Source organism: Acomys minous (assembly GCF_964271855.1).
Source record: "Acomys minous genome assembly, chromosome: 1".
Classification (NCBI taxonomy): domain Eukaryota; kingdom Metazoa; phylum Chordata; class Mammalia; order Rodentia; family Muridae; genus Acomys; species Acomys minous.
Genome location: NC_140483.1, coordinates 18,735,850 through 18,761,956, shown reverse-complemented (window position 1 = coordinate 18,761,956; position 26,107 = coordinate 18,735,850). Strand labels below are relative to the sequence as shown.

Below are 26,107 nucleotides of genomic sequence, written 5' to 3'. Positions count from 1 at the left end.
AAGAGATCTCAAACAGCTGGGTAATAAGTGATGACTGGCTTTGGGTTTGCAGTATTCCAACTCCACATGAATTGAAGTTCTAATGAGCCAATGTTTATGTACAATGCTTACTATACATGCCTCTCTCTTTGGTAATGTCAGTGAACACGGCCTAGTTTTCCATTTTATGTCCAATGGCACACAACTAAGCCTTAGCTAGAATATTACTGTATGTATAAAATATTTTAATGTTACTATATATTATATATTGAATATATACTAAATATATATACAATATGTGTTAGTTAAATAAAATAATAGAATTTTGTCTATACGGTTTGAGGAATCCTTTTATCTAACCCTTTCTTGACTTGAGACTTAATAATCTTATCCAAACACATCAATAAACTTGGCAAAAAAAAAAAATCAAGATTCAAGTAATGGTGTGTGTTTATGTGTGTGTGTGTGTGTGTGTGTATGTGTGTGTGTGTGTGTGTGTGTGTCTGTGTCTGTTTCTGTATGTCTGTGTGTTTACATAATGTCAGATGACCAATAATTGCTCTGTGCACTCATCAAAGATAAATTCTTAGAAAAATTCCAACTAGTAAACCTGTTTATAGTAAGAAAAAGTGATTTAAAAATCTTTGTATTCATGCACAGGATTTCTAACATACCCGAAACACAAAAGAATCCTGAACACCAAAACACAAAATTATTTATTCTGACTGAATGATATTCTAGCCGGGGGCTTAGTAATGTTTCTAACAACAATATCTTTAAGGTAACATTCAAGTCAGTTTTGTAATTTGAAATGAGACCATAGGATGGGAAACGTACATGAAATGTGAAGTTCTGCCCTTGGAATTTGATGGAAATGTTCCTGTACTTTCCCTACCACAGATGCAATTGATTATGACAAGTTTTACGCCACAGTGCAGCAGCTCTTTGGCCCTGAAGTGAAAAATCAAGATGTTAAATGCTTTTACAGGAAGCTCTGCAACAATCCTGATGCATCTTTCGACTGGTGTGAGGTACTTGCTTTATGTGCACATAATTCTAAACCAGGTCTCATCTGACTTTGTTCAGAACAGGCAATTACAAGTGTTATCCCCACCAAAGCTAAAACTACAATGTATACACAGAATAGTACTGTTCTACGGCCATAAAGACAGTCATAGCCCACAAGAAAGCGAAGAAAAGGAGCAGCTATTTAGCCATAGTGTCAATGAGTGTTTTTTTTGGGGGGGAGGGGGAGGTGATCAATTTCTCACTATGTATCCCCAGATGACTGATGAGCTGGCACTCACAGTGGCCTTGAACTCACAGACAGTTGTCTGCCATGAGTAACTCTTTTCAATGAATCTAACAACTTGAAGATCTGTCCGAGCTATTGATAACAATCCAGATTATAAAGTGGCTTTGTTGCATTTGACAAGGAAACATTTCTTTTCAGTACTGTCAGTGTGTGTATGTTTTCAGTGTGTTCAAGTCATTGATACAAGCAAAGGGGTTAGTTTAGTAGTTGCTTTTGTCAGTTCTTGAAAATGCTTTCTGATTGGCACAATATTGATGCAAAAATGACAAACATGCAAGTAACTAAAACATCTGGCTCACTCTCAGTTATGATGGATACTATAGATAAGAAAAAAAACCATGATGGCTTTGAATATTTGACTGTCATACTTAGCAATATTTCCAGAGTTGTTGGCATCAAAGCCTGCCTTCTAGCAGCCCTAAGGAGCTAAGGTCAGCTACCCATTCCCAACATGTCAATTAGAGAGACAATTGATCAGGAAAAACAGAGAAAGGAGATATATTCAGTGACATAACATTGGAAAGAGGAATAAAGGGGTCAAGTGAGCCCCCAAGTCTGTCTTTGGGGGTACTGATATGAAGTTTGGGTTTAAATAGAGGGCAAAAGATACTTAGAAAACAGTTTTGATCAAGGTCTGGTTCTGCCTATCACAGACAGGTCTTTGCCAAAGCTTCAGTCTGTCCTGTGAGGTTTGTCAAGTTGCTAGAAGTGTGAGAAATGTCTTCTTGGGAGGCAGGTTCCTTTGGTACCAGGGTTCCAGCTTTTCCCTTCCCCCAGAATGGGATTCCTAGGGAAATTTCTTTCTCCCTGGCCAATTGTTTCAATAGTCTGGTGACTGAAGGGAAGGACACGGATGTATCTTCAGACTATCTCTTCTCTTACCAAGGCAGTTGCTACATCTGATGGACATGTGTAAATGGAATGTTGATGAACACCAGACTTAGGAAAGGTTTGTCTTATTGACTACATATAGACCCTCACAAAATTGACCATGTTTTGTTTAAAAGAGCACATCAATAAGTCAAATAAAATAAAATTTAGAAACTTATAAAAACAAGGGAGCCCAAAACCTGAAATCAGCCATAGCAAAAAATCCAAACAAAAAGAGCTTCTGTAACTCTTAAGAGGATATAACTGCTATGAATATTTTACTAACGTGCTGTAAACTGAAGAGCCACCCAAATCATTCTATGAGACTAAAATAACAGTTGAACAAAGAAACCAAAAAGCAAATATTACTGATGAACAGAAACGCTGAAGTTTTAAATAACGTTATTAACCACTAAAAATTTTCTCAGTAGAAAAGTGGGGATGGTTCAGTAGTAGAAAAGGCAAAGTAGATATCTTCTTCCAGCTTAAGAGGGAAAACAGTGCTATAATCTTAGCAGAGGGCAGCGAATGAAAGCCTAAGGCCCCAGCTGGACGCATGCAGATTTTATAATCAGCTCCTTAGGCACAACAGCCCAGTCATTTGCACATGCTCCTCAGGTGCTCCTGAGACACACCAGAGGAGGAAAACAGCCTGGACAGGCAGCTAAGAGCCTGTGAACCTTCACTATTTACTACCTGGTCTTTTTTCTTGATTAAGTGAAATGAAAATAAGGAAGATATGTGACAAAAACCCCACAGCTGCCCCTACTTTTAAAAGAATTACCAAACAGGGTAAAAATGAAAGGAAATTAGCTGATAAAGATGCCCGTTTTTATTTTTCCTTTCTTTTTCCCTGTGCATCTAGAACAAATGGCCATACATTTAGCAACTTAAGAGCAGGAAAAAATCCTACATTATGTCACAGTTCCCACTGGCAAGAAGTCTGGGAAATGGGATTCTCACTCATCCACAGTGGTTAGCTCAGCTGTGCTCTCCTTTGGAGGATCCTCTGGAGAAGAATGAGCCTAAGTTCACAAGTTCCTGACAGAATTTACACCCTTGCTGTCTAAAAAAACCAATACCCCAACATTCTTGTGACTGAGTTCCAATGCACCTTATGTCTTTTATCTTTTTTTCCTCATTCTTTAAATACCCCTGGCTTCCTGAGTGAAGGTTGAACTGGGGTTGGAATACTCACCTTGCTGAGATGGCTCAGGCATAACCAGACAGCCACATTAAGGCATTCAAAGCACTAATGAGAAAGTTTGTATCTACCCTTAATGACTGTGTAACAAACCCCATAAAAGCTTTGATAATAAAACTCACAAAAGAACTTGTACAAATTGGGAACCTTTCCCACAAATTGCTTGTGAATACCTACAAAGCTTGGCCAGCTGCACACTAGTGCACAAATTTTACCATGTGGCAAATCCCCAAAGTATGTTCGGTCTTAATTTTTTCAAGAATTGAAATCACGATTTTAACTTAGTTCTTTGCTCGACTGTTATATCAAAAGGTCTCCAAATGTTTTCAGGTGAAAACCTGTCCTTGTCGGAATTTGTTCTTTTCTATTTTGGCATTCTCTGTGCTGTCCAGTGGAAACATGAGGGGTGAGGAGATGGCTCGTTGAGTAAAACGCCTGGCGGGCAAGCACTAGGACATACTTGAACATAATGTTTCAAACTAAAGCAGTTCAGATGTGTCCAACCTTTGGACATTTATAGATGATGTTATCGTCTATAAAGCTTACCTCGCAATGGGGTTACAAAAATGGCATGAAAATTCTTGTATTGGAAGTAAGTTTATAATTTCATGTTAGGCTGCATTCATATTCTCCACTCAATAGAGCTACATGTAGAGGTTGGACATGCCTGGTGTGTGTATGAAAATATATAATCTAGCAGAAAACAGAAATAGGAAGGAATACAGATCATACCATAAGGCTCAAGAATCAGAGGTGAAGGATTCTGATTGTCAAGTTGCCCTCCCTACTCCCCTTCTCCCTCCAACTCTCTCTTTCCTGGGAATGACATACCAAGGGGGCACTGTTGGCATCTTCATCCTCTGTTTGTGGCCAAGTTTCTGTGATGTCTTAGAACTTTAGGTGTGTGGTGGTTTTGGTAGAGATTTTTTAGGTTGGTTAATGGAATGTTATACAGTGACACCCTGTCTTTCTGGAACCTACTATGAATTATTGTTGATGCTGTTTAAATGAGAGTGAATTGGACTCAGGATACATTGTGTATCCTTCAAGGCACTGTTCGGATATTATGAAGGATAGGAGACCCGGTCCACTGAGCACAGGTGGGCTGAGCTATGAGTATGCGCTCTCTGCGTGGATGGTTCAGGCACAAGCACACACATACAGCAGGACACTTAGACTAAGAATGGGAGACACTGAGTTCATCTTCAGTGAGTGAGAAAACCACACAAAAGCCCGGATAGGAAAGATACCATCTGGGAATTGAGTCCATAGATGCTTTAGATAGACTGCCATGCTGAAGAGCCCCCCTTTTGCCCCATCATCCCCAAATGTTGGAAGTTATCTGAGTTGAGATGTGCTGCCAATATAAAATATATAGATCTCAAAAACACTGTATGGAAAAATGCAAAACATTTCACAGTGACTTCTAATATTGATTAAATGTTGAAATTACATTTTCAGCATTCTGAGTTAAATAAAGTACACTAATAAAGTTGATTTCATTTTTGCTATATCTGTGTTTCATGTAGCTACTACAAGATTTAACAATATATATGGCTTATATTGTATTTCTATTGCACAGCACAGAAAATGTCAAAATAAGAACAAAGTAAATTCCTTATGATCATCGGGGTCAGGCTTTTATTGGCAAATAGTGGAAAGGTAAAAAGACCTCACCCAGCCACATTTGTTGGAAGATTCCATTCCAACTTTGTGTTTTGGGGTAGCATCTTGTTTTGTTTTTTATTTAACAATAACATTTTATTCTTTGAATATTGTTTGCAATGTGTTTTTATCACATTTACCCCTCTTCCAGTTCCTCCCAGATCCATCCTTCACCTCCCTGGGTCCCTGAAACTACAGACCAAAACCCAACAGACTTCTTCCATTTCAAAGTCCATGGATTTTTTTAATGTTAGCATGAAGCATGTGTTTTACATTTTTATTGACTGAAACTGTTGTCTTGAAAATGCAAGCTTCATATCACGTACTATAAGGGGGCCCAGGGATCGTATGTTCTATGACTGCAGAACAGTAAGACATGGTGCTACATGGGTGGTAGAAGTGTGCACACGGGGCTCCACAGTAACTGAGAACCTTTGGGTGAAATGGACTATAATTCTAAAGTAAACCTGCACTGGTTCTCGGTTGTGGAGAGGGAGAATTAGAGCCTCATCCTTTGCAGCCTCTGCTCCTTCCAGTTTTGCACAATCTCCTTACATCCATAAAAATCTCTTCTTTTTTTCATACAAATTCCAGGTTCCCTTTTAGTCCTCACAACGGATCCACGTGCAGATTATAGAAAGCCACACTATTGCAAACATGTGCAAATCCGATTCCAAAGTATCAACCTCTTTGTCACAGCAGCGCTACAAGAACTTGCACTTTCTTTTTCGAAGTTTAGACGCAAATACATTTGGAGGAGTGTATATAATATGACTAGTGAATTCTTAGAATTAATACAATAACTCAGGAAATCTGAATAGTGTGATTGCCTTAGATTTCTAAAGCTAATCAGGGAAATGTCCCGTATAGGCATGGTCTACTTTTTCCACACCACCATGTTAGTCTGTGTTGCTAGAAGGCAGCGTTTGTCATATAAATATGAGATGTCTCCTATAGGCTCACATGGTAGACTGGCTTGGAAGGCTGTGGACTTTGGGATGGAGTGAATTACTGGAGGAGTGTTGTTTAGCCTAGTGCAACTTCCTGGTTTCCTGAGTTTGGATGCAGTTTGACCAGTGGCTTCCTGCTCTGGCCACCAGGCTTTTCCTTGCTTGCTGCTGTGTCTTGGTTGCTGTTACAGGGGATGCAAGCCAAAGCAAGCCCCAACTCTCTTAAATTGCTTCATCAGAATACTTTATTACAGCAACAGGAAAAGAAACCAAGAGGGGGAGCATATAGACAGATTTTCAGGAGCACACTGTAATTCAAGCTGGAGTCATAATGTGCTCCATAATGTGAAGGGATTCTGGCCATCCTGCATAGATCCCTCAAAGCTCAGCCAACTCCTACATCCACAGAGTTCATCAGAGACCGCTCACCAGCTGTTCTATCAAAGGTACAAGGTCTATAGGCGCCCACACACAGGAAAGGAGAGTGGCATCAAGAATTGGTATGCAGAGGGAGGTTCAGCTGGAGTGTGACGAGCATGGCCCTGGCAGGCCTTGCCTTTCATCCCAGTTCCCTCTGCCTTACTAAACTCCATTAGATTATAGTCCTAAAGCTAGCCCCCCAAGGTCTGGTCCCTTATTTGGTCACTCTTTCCTCCTGAGACTGCCTACCAAGGTCCAGCTATCAAACTATTGAAGTCCAGCAACCAAAAGCCTCCTTTTGGCTGCCCTGATTAACATGTCCAATCAAAATTAAACACCTCATCCCAACACAGGGTTTCCTCTTTCCCCTTTATAAACTGCTGTTCGCCTATAGTCCACATCTGTCTCCCCCCTACCCAGAGGCAGAACTCTGGGCCTTTGTCCTTCTCCCATGCTCCTTTGTCCCCTCTCCCTTGTACCCTTCCCCTCCTCCCTCTTCCTCCATCTCCTGTCTTTGTCTCCTATCCATGCCCTCTGTCCCTCCAGGGCACATAAATCATCTTTGTGCTGAAAAATTTGGTCTTGGGGGTCCATAGCCAATGCCAATCAGGCTTCCCAAGACAGATATAATATAAAGTAAATTATGACAAAGTTAAAATTATACTTGCTAACTTCAAAATGTTAAAAGAATGTTCTAGAGTAGATTAAAAAATAAGTTGCATGCACGTTTTTATTCTATCTACCTGCTTTTCACCTTCTCCATATGCTCTACACTGAACATATGTTCCTTAAATAATCATTTTTTTAATTGCCGAAAGCATAAGGAAGCCCTGGAAATTGCACTGTTAAAAGAAAATGAATAGTTTGTTACAGTGGATTTGATAGTCATGAAGTACTTAGGCCAGCAATGTGTTCAAACTGTGTTACAGTTTCTAGCCTGAAATTGAAATTTTCAAGAAAAAACTGAAGGTCCTCGAAGCTGCTGTTCATTACAACATGATAAGAAATATTTGTCTTTGATCATAGAATTTCCCGCCTTGGAACATAACTTTTCAAAATGAGTTTTGACATCTCTTTTGATGCTTACCTGTCATATCTAAAAATTTTCCTGAATGATTTTCAATGATTAGATGCGTTTGGCTTCCTTGAGAAGTTAGGAAGCAATGTAACAGTTGTTATGTGTGAAAGTAGCAAAATTATCATCTATTTTACATTTTCTTAGCATATATTAGTAACACATAATGATGGGTTTCATTATAATATTTTCAAACATTTGGGATAGTGTGTTGGGATCATATTCACTATCCTGTTGCTGTCTCTTGTCTCCTCCCATTTTCTCCAGCCCTCCTCTTCTTTTCAACTGTTCACATTTCTACTTTCATATCTTGTCAAAATCAGTAATGTCTGCAGGAGTACATGTGGCATGTACATCCACATGGCTATGGCACTAAAGGAAACGTATGACAAAGTACATGGCTGACGTGTGTGCTCAGACTGTAAAGGTACTTAGTGGATGACTTGTAACTGGCAGGGAGAGCACCTAAGTTCCATGTCCTGTAGTGCTCCTGGAAACCTAACATGTTGGCATCAGCTAAGTTCCTGTCTGGCACTTGGCACTGTCCAAGTATATTATATTCTCCCTAATAACTGAGAAACTTAATCACCCACATCATTGTTTAAAGAGGGTGTGTGTGTGTGTCATTTACTGATGATCATTTTCCAGATAGGAAAAACTCAGGCACAGAGAACTCCAGACACTGGTTTGAGACCTTGTGATTACTTGACAGTTGAGCCAGGATTTGAACTGGCTTCCAAGTACTGAAATGGTGTGATTCTGCCTTGCAGGTGGGCGTGGCTCCCATGGTTCTCCACATATCTCTTCCCAGATGTTGACCAGACAAGAAACGTTGTCACTATTGCCACAGTGATTCTACAGAAGTGACAAATCAGGGTGAATGGATGTGTGTGAACAATTCAAAGCAATTGGGAACACAGCACACAGTTTAGAATTAGCCGTGCTGTGTAGAGTTCTTCCACCCCAAGAAACACTGAAACGTATGCATGGATCTGAGGAATAACGGTCCCACTGCCATTTCACCTTGTGATCCAACCATACTTACTGACTGTCTCAGGTTTACATAAGCTGCCAAACATGTATTATTTGTGCTGAGTAGTGCTTAGAAATGCGGGCATACAAAAGTGTCCTCCTTCCCAAGAGTCCTGGTCCCCGTTTGGTCAATCAGTCACTGTTCTGAGTAATTGCAAAAGAAACTTGCTGATGAATTTAAGGGATTAAATCGTTGGAATTTAACATGGAGAGATAATCCTATATTATCTAGGTAGTTCAAAGTCCTTCAAAACAAAAGAGGAAGTGAGGGGAAAGATCTCAAGCACTGGGGGACTTGAGCCTCTACTGCCATTGCTGAGAAGGAAGCCTTGGCTCTAAGACTGTAGAAGCCCCTGGAATCTAAGCATACAGAGCAAGCTCACACCAACAGCCTGAATGGTACTGCAAATGGATTCTCCCAAAGACTCCAGTAAAAACACTTTCTTACTATCTCTTAGATGTGAGCTGATGAGACCCATGTTGGACTCTAACCTATGAAACTATGGGTTAATAAAGAAGTCTTCTTTACAGTCAGGCTGGGGCCATTTGATTTTGGTAGTGTTAGAAAAGAAACGACACAGAAGGGTGGGTGGGTGGGTGGGCTGGGGATTTGACTCAGAGGGTAAAGTGCCTCCTTTGCAAGCATGGAGATTTGACTTCTGAGTCCCTAGCATCCACACCACAGAGTGCACAGCAGCAGAGCATGTTGGGAACTCAGTGTTACCTGGGAAGTAGTAGAAGGGGTCCCCAGAGGTCTTTGTCCAAACCCCTGTTTGGATGGGTGAGCACCAGCCTCAGTCAGAGGCCTTAGCTGAGAGAGAGAGAGAGAGAGAGAGAGAGAGAGAGAGAGAGAGAGAGAGAGAGGAGAGAGGAGAGAGAGAAAGAAAGAAAAAGAAGAAGAAGAAGAGACGAGGAAAGAGAGGAGAGAGACAGAGACAGAGAGACAGAGAGACAGACAGAGAGAGACAGAGAGACAGAGAGAATAGATCCTGTCATTGATGTGCACTCGCCCACATGTGGACGCGCAAACACACACACAGACACACAGTTTTCAAAATTCTTAGTTCCCTTAAAAATTCTCATTTATTGGTAAAAATTATTTCTGCTTACTAATAAGTTAACAGGAGTTATTTTGTTGCTTGTAGATTTTGAGACAGACTTTGCCTGTGTTGTCCAAGTTGGCTTTTAAACTAGTCTCAAATATCTCTTCAGCCTTTCAATAATTAAAGCCCAGGCTTGTGTCACTGTGCCTCACTTACAGCTGTTAATGTTTTCCAAATGCCTGTGATTTGGAAACTTAAACAATTTGATAATTTATTCACAAAGATCCCTTTTTTTTTTAACACTTGGAACATCTTCTTAGAGCAAGGTAGCTAATTTTCATGCAGCACCTCGAAAGTGGGCAGCTAAGGAAGAAAACCAAAACACCTAAACTCTTTTATATTCAGAAGTTTCCCTTTGCTAGGAGGAAAAATCTGACCCAGCAAGATTCGCAGAGGACAGTTAGCTTTAGTCACTCATGGTAGACGCTCCTAGCTGAGTCCCTGCCCGATGAAGGCTGACTTTATTTTCAGACAAGGGCAGGACGCTAAGCAATCTTTCAGTCTGAGCAAGGACATCAACTTGGTGCCTGGTTACTCCCCAGGAAAGATGTCAGTGTCTCCTCAGAAATCCCTCATCATCAGTGAAAAGCTGCTGAATGTCATAGTACCACTGAATTACAGGGGACTCTCTCCTCTGATATCATAAAACAAGATGTATTTATTTCATCTCAGTTAGACTTTGAATCCAGCTGCCGCAGATTCTGTTGTTGCTGGACACCAGCTCTGAGACACTGTTCATGTTTACTTTGTTGTTTGGAATTTTAGATCTTTGGATATTTCTCCTCCGAAGACGATTCTCTTGCTTCACATATGGATGAAGAAAATTTGGTTTTCCTTGTGTCTAGAAAACAGCGAGTTGTGATTTCAGGTGACTTTTATTTTATTTTATTTTCCAAGTTAGGATGAACATCAGAAACATACGGTTTCCAAAGAATCATCTTTCACGCCATGTACTTGCTCAGTTCCCCATAAGAGAGAGGAGTAGCAGGTTGGGTTCAGTTTTTACCTCCATTTGAAACTAAAAGCTCATCCTTGCTCTGAAAGACACTACAGAATGTGAGCATGAAGGAAGTCAGAGAGTGAAGATGCTCAGGCCTCAACTTGAGTCTCTCTATGGTGGCATCCTATTGGTCCATGTTCCAGGGTCACCAGAGGGAACTGTGTGTCTTTACAGCATTCTTGAAGAGTCCCCAAGTATAGCTCCTCCCAACCTCCTACGCTTGATTCCTCTGAAGACACTCTTGGAAACTGAGTTTGAGCCAGTCTGATCAGGTGTTAGCTCAACTCAGGACCTTCCCAGTTTCCAAATGTCGTCTGTTCTTTTCGAATTTGACCTGGGGGGACTTGAGTACACCACTGTTGACCCTGGGTTTTCTTCCTTGCTCACTCCTGGATTGGAAAGAGTCAGGAAGAGAAGAGAGAAAGCCTAGAGCCTCCTCCTCCTTCAGCATTTAATTTCATGTACTGAGATGAGGTGGATACTCTAGGTTGAGTCTGGTGTTCCTTTAAAAATGCGTCTCGGGGCAGGGGTATAGCTTAGTTGGTACAGTATCCAAAGTGTGGATCATAACTAGCTTCATTTTTTTTTTTTTTTGTCTTATGAGTGCCTTGTAATTGGAGCACCTACTCCTTTCACTTCCTTTCTTCTCTAAGTGTTTACAATGATAAAAAAAAAGTTACTCCACCAAGGAGCAGACTGTAATGCCAACACTCAGGAGATTGAGGCAGGAAGAATGCCATGAGTTTGTAGTCAGCCTGGGCAACACCCAAAACTAAAATCCAATCAAACAAAAGTTAATTCATCCTGAGAAGTATCGTGTATGCAGCTTTTCCCTTCAGTCAGTGGAAGGGTGCAGGAGCATCAAAGTATCTAGTGTTATTTTCCCAAATGCACAAAATGATTTTGGAAGCCTGAAAACAGCATTAAGGCAGTTTCGTTCTTTTATAATGGAAAGCCTGAGATAGTGTTATGACTCTAGTCTGTGTACACCATGACGGTGACACTTCAAAGCAAAGACCACTAAGAGCTGAGAGAAATCTCAAAATAGAAATGATTCCAAATGACGTTTAGAAAACCCATTCTCTACGGAATATGCCCATAGTTGTGTGTATTTGCTGCGGTGGGTGTGCACGGATGATGGGGTGTGTAGGCTCAAGGAGCTGCAGGTTCTTTGGGAATTCATGCATCATATTTAGCTGAAATGCTCTGTATTTGTATTATGTCTCTAAGGATAATTAAAAGCCTAGCAGCCATTGCGGGGTTTTTTTTCCCCATGGGTTTATTCTAAGTTTTAAGTAACTCCAAGCTAGAAAAATGCTGGCTGTCTTCTTTTCCCTTTTTCTTATTTTAGACTGACAACAAATGAATCTCAGGGCCTCTGGACGCTGACGTTAATCGTGTTCTTTTGACAGGTAGTAGAAGACGAGATGTGATCAAATGCCTTGTGAAGGTCCCACAGTTGGATTTATTGATAACAGCATCTCAGAAAGGATTAATAACAGTCTTTAATAGCCAGGTAACTTGAAAGCTTGGTCCCTCCCGACCTTCTCCATCTTCCCCTTTTCTCTTCTTGTGTTCCGTTTTATCTACACAATATCCAAATATTTCAGAAAACACACAAACATTTCAGTGTTGTTTTAAAAGTAAAATAAGTAGTAATAAGGGGATTGCTGAGCTCTGGGGTTATTTTGGAGGTTTGATTGATGCATTTGGTATTGATTCTCAGAGTCATAAGGAGGCATGTGGCATCCACCATGTAAAGCATTGATGTGGATAATTACTCAGATAAAACTCTAAACAAATGCCTGACAAGTAATAGAGGATCTTCTGAGGATAGTGGCCCTGGAGTGGATGAAATGTCTCAGGTTGGACACCTGGTGTTCTGTGATGCTGAGTAGGGTACCTCATGGGCCTTGTGTCTTCACACTGGGATAAAAGGGGGGCAATATGAAGATCAAATTCAATGATGAAACACAAATAGAAATTCTTTTATTCTTTTCTTTCTCCCCACCCCCTCTTTGAGGCATGGTTCCTCTATGTATTCCTGGCTGTCCTGGAACTCACTCTGTAGACCAGACTAACCTCAGACACACAGAGATCTCCCTGCCTCTGTCTCTTGAGTGCTGGGATTAAAGGTGTGCTCCACCAACACCTGGCTAATAATAATTTGCTCTAGAAAAGCAAGGTATTGTTACTATTAATATTTCACAAATTTTAGCTTTCTCATTTTTTAAAATGTGACAAATTTCAAGAGAATATGTGGTTTCATGTCCTATATAACATCTTCAATGTGGAAAAAAAAAAGAGATACATTCTTGCTAGTAAATAGCCAGAGTAAAATTCCAAGTCTGTTTTTAACTGAACACTATGATGGGCTTTATTTACACAAGAAAAACGCATTTGAAATAATCACTTCCAAATCAGTTTTAGTCCTTCAGTAACATTCAACTCATGGAGTTTTCCAGAAGATCACCTCTATGGCAATGAGGTTGTTAGGCAAGGACGGTCTGGGAACTGGGCTATGGGGTGTGTGGACAGAGCCTGCTGTCCAGTCTGCTCCACACATGGGTGTGATACTTAACGTCTTCAGGCCCCAGACCGCATCCCTAAGTAGTTGTGCTGGTTAAATGAGCCAACACATCTAGTTGCTAGCCTTGCTGTGAACAACCCAGAAAATTCTGGCAGTGAATATGGTAAACAAAGGATGAGAAAACTGGCCTCTTTTATACAAAGGCTTTCTCTAGCTCCTTCTTTCTCCCCTTGGAGCATCTGGAGCATCAGCTCCCTTTTCAGTATGGACCTTTATTTCTTTAAAAAAAAAAAAAAATGAACTAAGATGGCCTCCATAAAGCACTGTAAGGAGGAAAATAACGACTGGTGTTGTAAAGCAGTCCTTGATTGTGGGACAGTGAAGTGGCTTCCTCTGAGATGCTTCACACACAGTCCAAACAAAACAACCACCACCACAGAGAAGTTTACAGTTGAACATGGCAACTCACAGACACATGGAAAGTTGCCTCTATTTCTTATAAAATGTTGTGACAGAACCCTAAAACAGAGAGAAAAAAGAGGAGGAAGGAGAAGGAGAGATGGAGGAGGAGAGAGAAGGGAAAAGGAAAGAAAGGAGGAAAGGAAGAAGGAACTAGGGGCATAAGGAGGTGGCACGTGTCATTCATTACAAGCATAAGGATCTGAGTTTGAATCCCAAGTATTCACATAAAAATAGCCCACGTGGCCTTATGTGCCTGTAACCACAATGCTGGGTGGGGAGGTTAGAGACAGCTGCATCCTGGGAGGGTACTTAGGCCAGCCAAGCATAGCTGAAAGGGGAGCTTCATGTTCAGAGAGAGACCCTGACTTAAGAAAATAAGGTGTACAATGATAGACCAGAGCTTCCATGGGTATGCACACATGTACAAGCACTCACACACTCTTGTATGTATCATACACACACATACACACACACACACACACACACACACACACACACACACAATGGGACTGGAGAGAAAAGATTGCTTCAAACCTATGTTAAGCTTTGGTAAACTAGAAACAATATTTTGACTGTTGCATTCCTTAAGCATTGCTGGGTCACTATGGGAGAAAATTCCATGAATCCTTGGGTAGGTCACAGAGATCACTTTTTAAAAGCAGCTATCAATAGCTCCAGATATTTTTTAATAGATAAACATATGATTTAGGTTTTACTGGAGGAAAAATGAATGACACTAAGGGTTTTCTTGGTGATTAAGACTGGAAATTTCATTAACAACAGTCCATGCAAAAGGGAAGCTATTAAAGACAATAAAAATCCTAAGGATGATGAGAAAAAGAAAGGAACGTTTTTATTTAAATAATTTATTGAAATTACATCTCAGTTGTTATCCCCTCAGTTGTATCTTCCCATTCCCTCCTCCCTCTCTCTTTCACCCTTTTCCCCTCCCCTAGGCCTGTGACAGAAGGGGACCTCCTCCTGCACCATATGATCACAGTCTGTCAGGTCTCATCCTGATAGCTTGCTTCCCCTTCCTGAGTGCTACCAGGCCTCCTCACCAAGGGGAAGTAGTCAAATAGGGGGTACCATAGTTCATGTCAGAGACAGTCCCTGCTCTCCACACAGCTGTGGAGAATGTGCTGTCCATAGGTTTACTGCATGCATTGTCCTTAGTTGGTACAGTAGTTTGAGCAGGCCCACCCCAGGTCCAGATTCGCCAGCCTTGATGGTCTTCTTGTAAGGTTCCAAGACCTTCTGGGTCCTTCCATTAAGAAGGGAACTTTAAATAAGTTGTTTCCACCAAAATTGACTGTGAGGGAGTATTACCATATTTTCCAGTGTATAAGATGTCTGGGAGTAAATGAGGACCTCCAACTTTTCCTGTTAAAATATACTTGGAATATACTCATTTAGAGTTTGGAATATACTCGCTGTATAAAACTATCCTTCCAATGCACACCCTGTGCTGCAGACTCAGGCATGTGTCTATTCGCAGGCAGGGCACAGCCAGCCAGGCACTTTATTAAATCCTGGCAGACAGCCAGGTTACATCGCCCCTTTAAGGCGCGCTCCACACTCAACCGGAAGAGTGCAGCCCTCCTAGTCAATTGGGCAGGTTCTGGTGGAGAGCCAATCTATCCTCACATTCTTCTTCTCGAAGTACAGGAAGATGTGTGCAGCTTGCTCCTCCCTCCTGCATACTCCCTGCACAGTGCGTGGAATAGGCAGCAATGTGCACCAGACATATGAAGCAACGGGAAGCAAGCTGCAGGCACGGATTTTTCTTGGGTGGGTGGGGGTATTAAAAAGCCGTCTCGTATACACCGAAAATATGGTGGTTTCTTTTCCTGTTACTGTAACAAACTCCCAGGCAAAAGTAGCTTAAGAAAGGAAAGGTTTATTTATGCTCACAGTTGAAGCTACGATCTATGGTGATGGTCAGTCAAAGCAGCAGACGCTTGAAGCACCTGCTACCATACGTAGTATCAATCTGAGAACAATGAACGCTGGCAACTTGCTTTCCAATTTAAGGTATCCAGCATCTCCACCCAGGGACTGGTCCTGCCTAGAGAGTGGTTAAGATGGGTCTTCCCACAGCAGTTAATCCAATCAAGGCAATCTCTCACAGACGTTCTTGGAATCAGGCAAACTTAAACTCCATCAGAGTTTCTCAACTGTGGGTTGAGAAACCCCTATCATATCCAGCATTTATATTATGATTCATAACTAGCAAAATTATAGTTATGAAATAGCAACAAATAATTTTATGTTTGGGGGGTCACCACTGCATGAGGAACTATATTAAAGAGTTGCAGCATTAGGAAGGCTAGAACCACTCTGCTAGATCATTCCTCTCAGTTGTGCGCATCTCCTAGGAGATTCTTCAAGTTGAGGATGCTAACTAACCAACACAGGAAGTAAAAGGAAACCACAGTGCTCTGGACTGCTGTTAAACACTTTCCTTGCAATACTAGTTTTTTTCCCCCATCCAGAAGTAGGACCCTTGAGTGTAAAGCCTCTTGGCACTCTTCTGATCAAAGACGGTCTGTGGCTTCCATGAAAAACAATCCCTGAGCTCTCCTTGCCCTATTCCCATTCCTTTAGGGAAGCCATTTCCAACCCTTTTACCAAGACCTTCTGAGCACACAGAAGAAACCGCATCCCTGGGTTACCTCAGCTCCTTGCCTTCATCCTGGTAGCAGCCATCATGCCTCCATGGTGTGAGAGCCACCGCTACCTACTAGATCTCCGTGGCTGACATATCTATGACACTTAGCCCAGTGCCTAGGACACTGTTCATAGATGCTTAAGTGGAGGACCCTGGTCAGAATGTCTTAAGGCATCCAGTAATTGAACAGAAGTCTTTCAAATGAAACATTTCCTGTTTTTGTACCTTGTCCACATGTCTGTATCACTCTATTTAGCATTCTTTGAACAACTCTTGTGCTTGCTGTATTTTGCATTTCTAACTTTTGATAAACATTGCTCCAAATGGCTGGGAGGAAATGAGGTTTTGGCATGTGGGAGGGACAACAACAACAACAAAATAATAATATCAAGAGGACAGTCACCATGTCTAAGCACCAGGCATAAAGATGGAAGTCTTGCTCCCTGCAAACCAAGTTGTGTTATTTTCCAGAAGTAGGTGAATCTAAGAAAGAAAGAAGGAAGGAATTCTCTCAGCAGGTAGGATGAAAAGGGATCTTAAACCAGGGAGATTGTGGGCTACCATAGCACTCTGATTCTTAGTGGAGATTCTAAACTAGATTTTGTCTGTATCCACAGATGAGAGTTCAGACCAGCACCAATGTTACAGTAAGTATATCAATTTTTTTTTTAAGTAAGTAAAAGTTAGGTCTGGAATGATGGTTCTTCCGTGGTTACTCAGAATCTTTATGAGTGCCTATTTGAGTAGGCTCTGCATATAAAAGTTTGGAGCGATAGCTCAAGGGGTAAAATGTTTGCTATGTAAGTATGGGGTCTTGAGTTAGAGTCCCCAGGACCCATGTAAAGCTGGCTGCTGTAGTCTATGTCTGTTGTCCCCATGTTTATATTGAGGATAAGATGGGAGGTGGGAACAGGAGAGATCTAGGAAGCTTGCAGCCAGTTAGGCTGGTATATGCATCATCAAATAAGAGAAGGAAGGGAAGGACTGACCCTTGGGGTTGACCTATGACCTCCACATGTGCATCATGATATATATATATTATGGAACTCACACACAAACACACCCTACACAAAGGTTTTTAAAAAACATTTTTAAAATCATATTTAAAGATTACAAATTTATATTTATTGACTAGGCTCAAAAAGCCAAGCCTTGAATAATAGTAAAGGCCCAAATGTTACTTCCTGGAGTTCAGTTATCTGTAGAGAATTGCTTGGAAACTAGTTACTTCTTGGAGTTTTAATTAAAAGCTTCTGATTTTTAATTAAATGCTGTTTTACCAAAACTGACACCCAAACTTATGAGAACAACATGGAAATAACTTGGGAACATTTTCAGCATGAAAATGCCATAAACATTCGAGTACAATTTTGTAATTCATTTATTGAACGCCTCTAGGATGTACAGTAGTAGCCTTGCTGCAGAGGGAGAGCTGCAGAGTCTTGCTTTCCGACCCACCCTCCGCCCTGAGGATTTATCAGAGATGGGGGAATGCAGAAGTTTGGGGTTTTTTTGTTTTCTCTTATCCTTGTTTGCGTACACCCAGTGGGTGCACTAAATGACTCAGAGACAACACTCTACCTACTAAGGGAGCCTGAGTTCTTGTCAAACCTCTCAGCCTCCATCTCTGTCACAGAACTAACCCATTAGGATTCCTGTTGGCCTTACAGAAACTCCCAAGTGCACACAGAAGTTTCTGGCACTCCGGCCAATCCGAGCTGCTGTTTCTGCTTAGCCTCAGCTGGTGCTGATGCCTGTAGAAGCTTCCTGACTCCAGTCTTGACCCAGGAAAGACTCAAGGGCTTTGGCTTGTGATCGGAGAGGCCACTGAGCCCCAAGAGCATCTCTAGAGCAAAGTGTTAGCAGGCAGCAGGGTTGGAGCCCTTGCTGAGTCACAGCCAGGGTTCTAGTTGCCCAGGTGAATAAATGGTCTTGCTGATGTTAATGGTGCAGGTGCTGGCTGCGCATCCAGCTGCCTTGCTCTCCCAACAAGCAATTCACATCTGTCTGAACCAGACCCCAGCTAGTGGGACTGAGAAGCAAGGGGGATTGAAGGGACCCCTTGTTTTCCTTATCCCGCTCAAAGAGGGCGATGCACTGTAGGCACTACTGCCAAATGGGACTTGTAATGTCAATAACCTATTTTCTGCTATCCAGTACCTTGACACAGAAGGAAAACCGTTGGATTCTCAATGTCCAGGCCCATCTGTCTTGTGCTACTGGAGACTACTCCTAGGGCCTGGCGCATGCCAGACAAGTGTTCTCTGCCACTTGAGTGTCATCTGTGGCCCCAAGGTCTCCAACTCTATGCTTTTCTATCAGGATACCTCCTGGATTACTGGCTGTGATTACCTCACCCAGCTAAAGCGAATTGTTGCCACTACAGAGAGGACCATTATCGTCTGGGATTATAAAGCTCAAGGGAACAGCCAGGTACTGTGCCAAGAGAAATGGTAGGGGGGAAAATGAGAGTGTGTGTTAATACCTGTAAGAATACGAGCCCAGGCACTGTTTAATGAATATCTGTTATAATGTTAGAGAAATCACTAAGTAACCAGGATGGTGGAGTTTAGCATCGGTACCCGGAAATGAAAAGGAATGCTGATTTCTTTTAGGACTTTATTCAGGTTTCATTTTGTGTTGATTTTTGAGAGCAAAGGGGGAAGTTCTTTTGGTTTCTGTCGTTGCTATTAGATTTTAGTTTTATCTTGTTTTCTGAGATTGCGGAGGGCAGTCTCCCCACACTGCTCAGTCTACCCTTTACTGGTACATGTGGCTCCAGGGATCGTCCCGCCAGCATAGCATTTGTTTGCTCTTCTCTATCCTTCTACAAATCCAAGCACTATCTTTTTTTTTTTATTATGCTTGTTATTAAATTCAAAGCCTTTATCCCCAGCGCAGCATCCTCAGGGAAGCGTAAGTTATAAACTCTCACAGGATTGGAGCCAACTCAGAAACCCTTACTTATCTCAGAACCCTAAACCCTACCCACTGGACTTCGTGTTCTCTTGTTCAGGCTCTCCCATTTGCCTTGATTTTTTAACTCAGAGAAAGCCTCTTCCTTATCTCATGATTTCTTCCTCTAATCCTCCAGCCTGCACCATAGGTGGGCTATCTAGGCACAATGGCCCTCTGCCCCGTGGTAGCTTCCAGATGTAGCTTTCAACTTAGAAAGATGTCGCTGCCCTTTCTGCTGCACACAATGCATGCTGCTTTCTTTATTCCTCTCCCAGTGTGTGTGTGTGTGTGTGTGTGTGTGTGTGTGTGTGTGTGTGTGCATATGCATGTCTGTCTGTCTCTGTCTCTCTCTTACTCTGTGTGTGTGTGTGCATGTGTGGGCGTGTGTGTGTGTGTGTGTGTGTGTGTGTGTGTGTGTGTGTGTAACTAATTCAAAACCTTCCTCTGCTTTCAGGAGCACTATTTTGTCATAAAACCCATGGACCACTGCCTGCTGTGTGTGTGTGTGGTGCCACTGCCTGACCAGCTCTGCAGGGATGACATCCTCCTGGGGGACGATGGTGGGTTTGTGAGCAAGTTCACTGTAAACAGCGATGACTTCGGATTAAAGCAGGCAAAAACCAAAAAGAAATTACAAACTCAGGTCCTTGACTCTAAAAACTTTAAAAGGTAAGATTATCACATGAGTGCTCCCTTTGCTCTAATAATTACAGACATTGTTCAGTTATATGTATGTATAGTGAAATGAAACGTGAGACCCACAGTAGTTTTGAACCTCAACGCTGAATAAGCCATGTCTAATCTAGTCTTGGAGATGCATACCTATAGTACCAGTCCCTGGGGAGGCAGAGTCAGAAGAATCATGAGTTTGAGGCTAGCCTGGGCTGTATAGTGAGTTTCAGGCCAGCATGAGCTAAATAGCAAGACTTAGTTTCAGTAGGTATAAAGACAAAAGAAGATAAGATATTCATCATAAGAATATTCCAAGATAATAAGGAATGCATAATTAGTAACCCAAATTCTGTTTCAGTGCCTTTGGTAGCTAAAAATCTACAGGTATCTGACAGATTTAGTTCAATTAAAAAGCAAAATCATACCCAGGTACGGTGGCTCATGCATGTAATCCCAGCACTCTGGGAGGCAGAAGCAGGCAGATCTCTGTGACTTCAAGGCCAGCCATATACAAAGTGACTTCAGGACAGCCAAGGTTACACAGAGAAACCCTATCTCTTAAAAAAAAAAAATCTAAAACTAAAACAAAACAGGAAAAAAAACAAACAAAAACAAAAACAAAGTGAAATCAGGAAAAAAAAACATAAAATGTACATTTATGTGTATTTTTGCTACTTCCTAGCAATTGAATGGGAAAATTTCTACATATAAAAGCAATGGATATGGTTGAGCAGTGGTGACACACGCCTTCAGTCCCACCACTCGGGAGGCAGAGACAGGTGGATCTCTGAATTCAAGGCTAGTACTATCTACAGAGTGAGTGCTAGGATAGACAAGGCTACACAAAGAAACCCTGTCTTAAAAAACAAACAAACAAAAAGCAATAGATACAGATTTCAAGGAAAATAATGTGATCGATTTGACTACCTACCAAATTAAGCTTCTTACACTTCAAGAGAATGAATTTAAAATGTAAAATATTCTGCAATAAATATCTGTTACAAATACAAACAACAAGGAGTTGATACTCTTTATTAGTCCACAAACTTCAATTAAAAAAGAAAGAAAGAAAGAAAGAAAGAAAGAAAGAAAGAAAGAAAGAAACAATTCTTCTGGGCTGAAAAGGTAGCTCAGTAGTTCTCCTTTCTTGTAGCCTCAGTTGACACTTGCACTCACATGCAACACACACATGGTCATACACATTTATTGTTTTAGCACTTATTTATTTGTACTGTGTGGGCACCCATGAATCATGTTCATGACCTTTGCTCAGTGTAATTGTTGCTGCCTTGAATTAAGATTATCCCTGTCGATAGAACTCTAAGAATAACACTCAGGAAACCAGCTCCATTTCCTACCCTTTACATCTGGGCATTGTAATGTAGTCCCAGGGTGCTGTGCTGCTCTGTACATCATGAGCCTCTTATTACAGTCATGATAGGCCCAGAGAATATAACCTTTGCGCCACTCAGAGGTGGGCCACTTGTCTGAAAAGTCCACAGTCACTGTCACTTCCTCTTCCCATTAGACAGATATGTCAGAAGTGAGGATGAGGGTGAGGATGGGAGGAATTTAAGGACTCTGAATATGTGAGGATGAATGTAAGTCTACTGCTTCCTGAGAATAATTTACATACAGCCCATCACCATGCCATCTTTTTAAATCTTTTAAGACTCAAGTGTAGATACAGGCTGAGTCTTGAGCCATTTTCTTCCACCAAGAGATCCTAAAACCTGATAGAATGAAAATTTTGTAAGACTAGAAAGACAGTTAACTTTTGGAACCATCCTCAAAGTTTGCCTGAAGTTGACATTCTCAGAATTTGTTCATTCTGAGTCAGTAAGGATGTGGCCGGAAATCACTGGCATACAGAAGATTGTACAATATAGAAAATTAGCTGATACTGGGTTGGAGAGATGGCTCAGTGGTTAAGAACACTGGCTGCTCTTCTAGAGGTCCTGAGTTCAATTCCCATAACCACAGGGTGGCTCACAGCCATCTATAATGAGATCTGGTGCCCTCTTCTCGCATGCAGGCGTACATACAGATAGAGCAATGATACGCATAAAATAAATTTTTAAAATGGAAAATTAGCTGAAATCAAGAGTTTAAAAAGTGAGCAAAATCTAGGATAGGAAAACAAAACAATAAACAAACAAACAAACAAACCTCTCCTCTTCTGTGCTCCCTTCCATACCGCCCAACGGTGACCCCTGGAGTCACAGATGGGACTAGAAGCCATGTGACATCTAGAACCTTATGCCAATCATAGATGGATGCTCAGAATGTTTTCATTAAAGTAAGGATAAGATTGTCAACATTCCACCCAGACCTTCTAGATTATTTCTTTCTCATTGTTTTTTTTTTTCTCTTGTCATTGTGACATCATATCTTAGAAATTAACTTAAGGAGGAAGAGGTTTTTGACCCTGGGTTTTGAGGGGATCCAGCCTGTCATGGTGAGGCCTCCATGCTGTGAGGAACCTGAGCTTGCCGCACTGCCGTCAGGAAACAGAGGATGACGGATGTTCGTGCTTTTATTCTGAGAGTCCAGCCCATGGAATGGTGTCACCCACGTTCTGGGTGGTCCCCCTCCTTCCTCGGTCAAACCCCTCTTCACATCCATGTCTAGAGTTTTGTTGCCTAAGGGATACAAAGTCCAATGACATCGAGTTTGTTGCTGAAGCTGTGGCTCAAGATTTACCAAGAGTCTTCTGGAGTTTTGTTGTTGTCGTTGTTGTTGTTGTTTTCACTTTAAGTATGCTAGGCTAAGACAGGGTGAACAGCTGGAGGTGGTGTGATACACAGGGCTGCAGTGTACCTGAAGGCTTAGCACTGTCCACAGTTACAATTTCATGCACACTAAATGACATGCTGAGTAGACAAAAAGGGAGCATTGTAAGTTCGTCTAACGCCCCTCCCCCTTCTTATTCCCAGTGTTAAAAGGAAGCTGCATAATGATTGGGTTATGAAAATCAGATACATTCCAGCTCTCCATTGCTTCGGATCCTGCTCCTTGGACAGTGTTCATTCGTTAGTTTTGGAATCCTTAAAGAGACTTGAGGACAATTTGTAAGTATAATGGTGTGCCTACGTGAGCAGTCTGCGACCCTGCACTTTCACTGTGAGGAGCCCATTATGACCTTGTGATGTTCAGAGTGGTTTGCAGAAGCACCAGAAGTTAGCCCTTCCCTTAGCTTGGCAGGGATAATTAGCCCTTCAGGGAAAATTAAAGTCAGGCAAATAAGTCTAAATACGATATGTCCCCTTACACAGCAGTTGTGCTCAATTGTTGTGGATTGGGGAATACAGTGCAGAGCTGGAGCACGTGTCTAGCATTTGTGAGAGCCTGGCTTCCATTCTCAGCACTACAAAGATTTATTAGTTTATATATTGTAATACTTTAATAGACTCTCTATTTTTAAGCATATTTTGCTGGTAAAAGTTTATAATTCAGAGTCATTTTAGCTAGCCAACAAACTATGCTTATGATCTATATGTAGTCAATCATATTTTATCTATCATAAATACATTAGTTGGTATTCTTATACAATTGTGAGTTTCTATAATATCTGACTCATTTTCAATCTGGTTACATATGTCCCAATAACTGTTATGGCATTTACATTCTTAAAGTTTTCAAGATATTTGCTACAATAGATTAATCTCAAAACTAAGGGACGAAAGCTGGATAAAAATTCTACATATTGTGTGATTCCACTTATTTGAAATTCCTCAAGAGAGAGATTTATAGAGACAAACTACAGGTCACTGGTTCCCTCAGGCAGATGCAAGAGGCAGGAATCTCAGATGGGCACATGGGCCATTTCTAAGATGAAGAAACTTGTCTTAGTCAGGGTTTCTACGGCTATGATAAAACACCAAAACCAAGCTGCAGTGGGGTGGTGAGAAGAGCTTACTGCATCCTACAGCTTGCAGTCCATCATCCATGGCAGGAACCTGGCAGCAGAAATTTAGGCAGAGGCCATGGGAGAGTGCTATTTGCTAGCTTGTTCCATATAGCTTTGCTCAGCCTGCTTTCCTATACACCTGCAGGACCACTTGCCACATCAATCAGACTGGATGTTAAAAAGACTCCCCAATAGGTAGCCAGATAGAGGGGAGCTGTTATTAGGTGAATATATCATGTAACTTTCACAGGTGTATAACGTGATATACCCATGTAACAATATATTTTAAAAATAATTTTTGAGTAAGTTTTATGTTAGTTAGTTTCATGTCAACTTGACACAAGTTACAATCACTTGGGAAGAGGGAACCTCAACTGAGAAAATGCCCCATCTGATGGGCCTGTGGGTAAGTTTGTGGGACCCTTCCGTCCTCCCTCTCTCCTCCCCTCTTTTTTCCTTTTTTTCTTTCTTAAACAGTTGAAGAATGTTTTTATTAGGGGAGAGAAAACACCCCCAATCATGAGTCTGAATGATATCTGACTAATTTTCAATCTGGTTAAGTATATCCTAATAATTCATGAGCAAGAAAGAATTATATATAATATCCAAGAAGTCATGCAAGCAATAGAGTAGATTATGAAATATTTAGTGTTGAGAAAAAAAAAAAAAAGCAAAACCGTAAAGCAAAAACAACCCAACCTAGAAGTCACTGTACCTTTTGGCAGGAGAACCAGGAGTTTAAACTGATGTTTAATACCAGTTAGTTAGCCAGTTTGAGATTACTATGGGAAACATGAGGCTTTACTTTAAAACAAAACAAAAGCGTCTCAGCCTCATGAGGTCCCATTTATTAATTTTTGACCTTAAGGCCTGGGCTGTTGGTGTTCTGTTCAGGAAGTTGTCTCCTGTGCCAATGTGTTCCAGACTCTTCCCCACTTTTCTTCTAACCTATTAGTGTCTCTGGTTTTATGTTGAGGTCTTTGATCTACTTTGACTTGAGTTCTGTGCATGGTGACAAATATGGGTCTAATTGCATTTTTTTACACATAGACATCCAGTTAGACCAACACCATTTGTTGAAGATGCTATCATTTTTCCATTGAATAGATTTGGCTTCTTTGTCAAAAATCAAATGACCATATGTGTGGGGATTCATTTCTGGGTCTTCAATTCGATTCCATGATCAACCAGCCTATTGCTGTGCCAGTACCATGATGTTTTAATTACTGTTGTTTTATAGTACAGCTTGAGATCAGGTATGGAGATTCCTCCAGAGGATCTTTTATTGTACAAAATTGTTTTAGCTATTCTGGGTTTTTTGTTTTTCCATATGAAATTGAGAATTGAACTTTCAATGTCTTTAAAAATTGTGTAGGCATTTTTATAGGGATTGCATTGAATATGTAAATTGCTTTTGGTAAGATGGCCATTTTTACTATATTAATTCTCCTAATCCATGAACAAGGGAGATCCCTCCATCTTCTGATGTCATGTTCAACCTCTTTCTTCAGAGATTTAAAGTTTTTTTCAAACAAGTCCACCGCACAAGGACATATGCTCAACCATGTTCATAGTGGCCTTATTCATAATAGCCAGAACATGGAAACAGCCTAAGTGTCCCTCAGTAGAAGAATGGATAAAGAAACTGTGGTACATTTGCACTATGGAATACTACTCAGCTATTTAAAAATAAGGAATTGCCAAAATTTGTGGACAAATGGATTGAACTAGAAATGATCATAATGAGTGAGTTAACCCAGAAGCAGAAAGAGTCAAATGGTATATACTTACTTATAACTGGACACTAGCCCAGGGGGCATGTCCCATGAAAGTCTTCACCTACCAGGAAAGTGGGATAGATGTGAGGACATCCTATTGGTACTCTAGGTGAGAGAAGTATGGGAGAATGGGGAAATAGAAGGATCCAGAGGGTCCTAGAAACTTACAAGAAGAACATTATGATGGGCGGTTCTGGGCACAGGGGTCCTGCTCAAACTATGGCACAAGCCAAGGACAGTACACGCAGTAAACTTCGAACCCCTACCCAGATCTAGCCAATGGACAGGACATTCTCCACAGTTGAGTAGAGAGTGGGGACTGACTTTCACACTCACTCTGGTGCCCCATATTTGACAGCATCCCCTGATGGGGAGGCTGGTGGCACTCAGAGGAAGGATAGCAGGCTACCAAGAAGAGACTTGATACCCTATGAGCTTATACAGGGGGAGGAGGTCCCCCTCAGTCACAGTCATAGAGGAGGGGAGTAGGGGGAAAGTTGGAGGGAGGAATGG

The 26,107-nt window shown here is 41.3% G+C and overlaps 1 protein-coding gene across 2 annotated transcripts in view; it reads left to right on the top strand.

Annotated features, from left to right (window-relative positions):
• WDR64 (WD repeat domain 64) overlaps window positions 1–26,107 on the top strand; it is a 106,455-nt gene that overhangs the window by 6,150 nt on the left and 74,198 nt on the right. For both annotated transcript variants that reach the window (XM_084785885.1, XM_084785886.1), the window contains exons 2-8: window positions 880–1,010; window positions 10,379–10,481; window positions 12,026–12,129; window positions 16,894–16,923; window positions 18,599–18,709; window positions 19,689–19,903; window positions 22,843–22,977. In XM_084785885.1, the coding sequence (XP_084642011.1) occupies window positions 880–1,010; window positions 10,379–10,481; window positions 12,026–12,129; window positions 16,894–16,923; window positions 18,599–18,709; window positions 19,689–19,903; window positions 22,843–22,977 (829 nt within the window). The remainder of the gene's footprint in view (window positions 1–879; window positions 1,011–10,378; window positions 10,482–12,025; window positions 12,130–16,893; window positions 16,924–18,598; window positions 18,710–19,688; window positions 19,904–22,842; window positions 22,978–26,107) is intronic.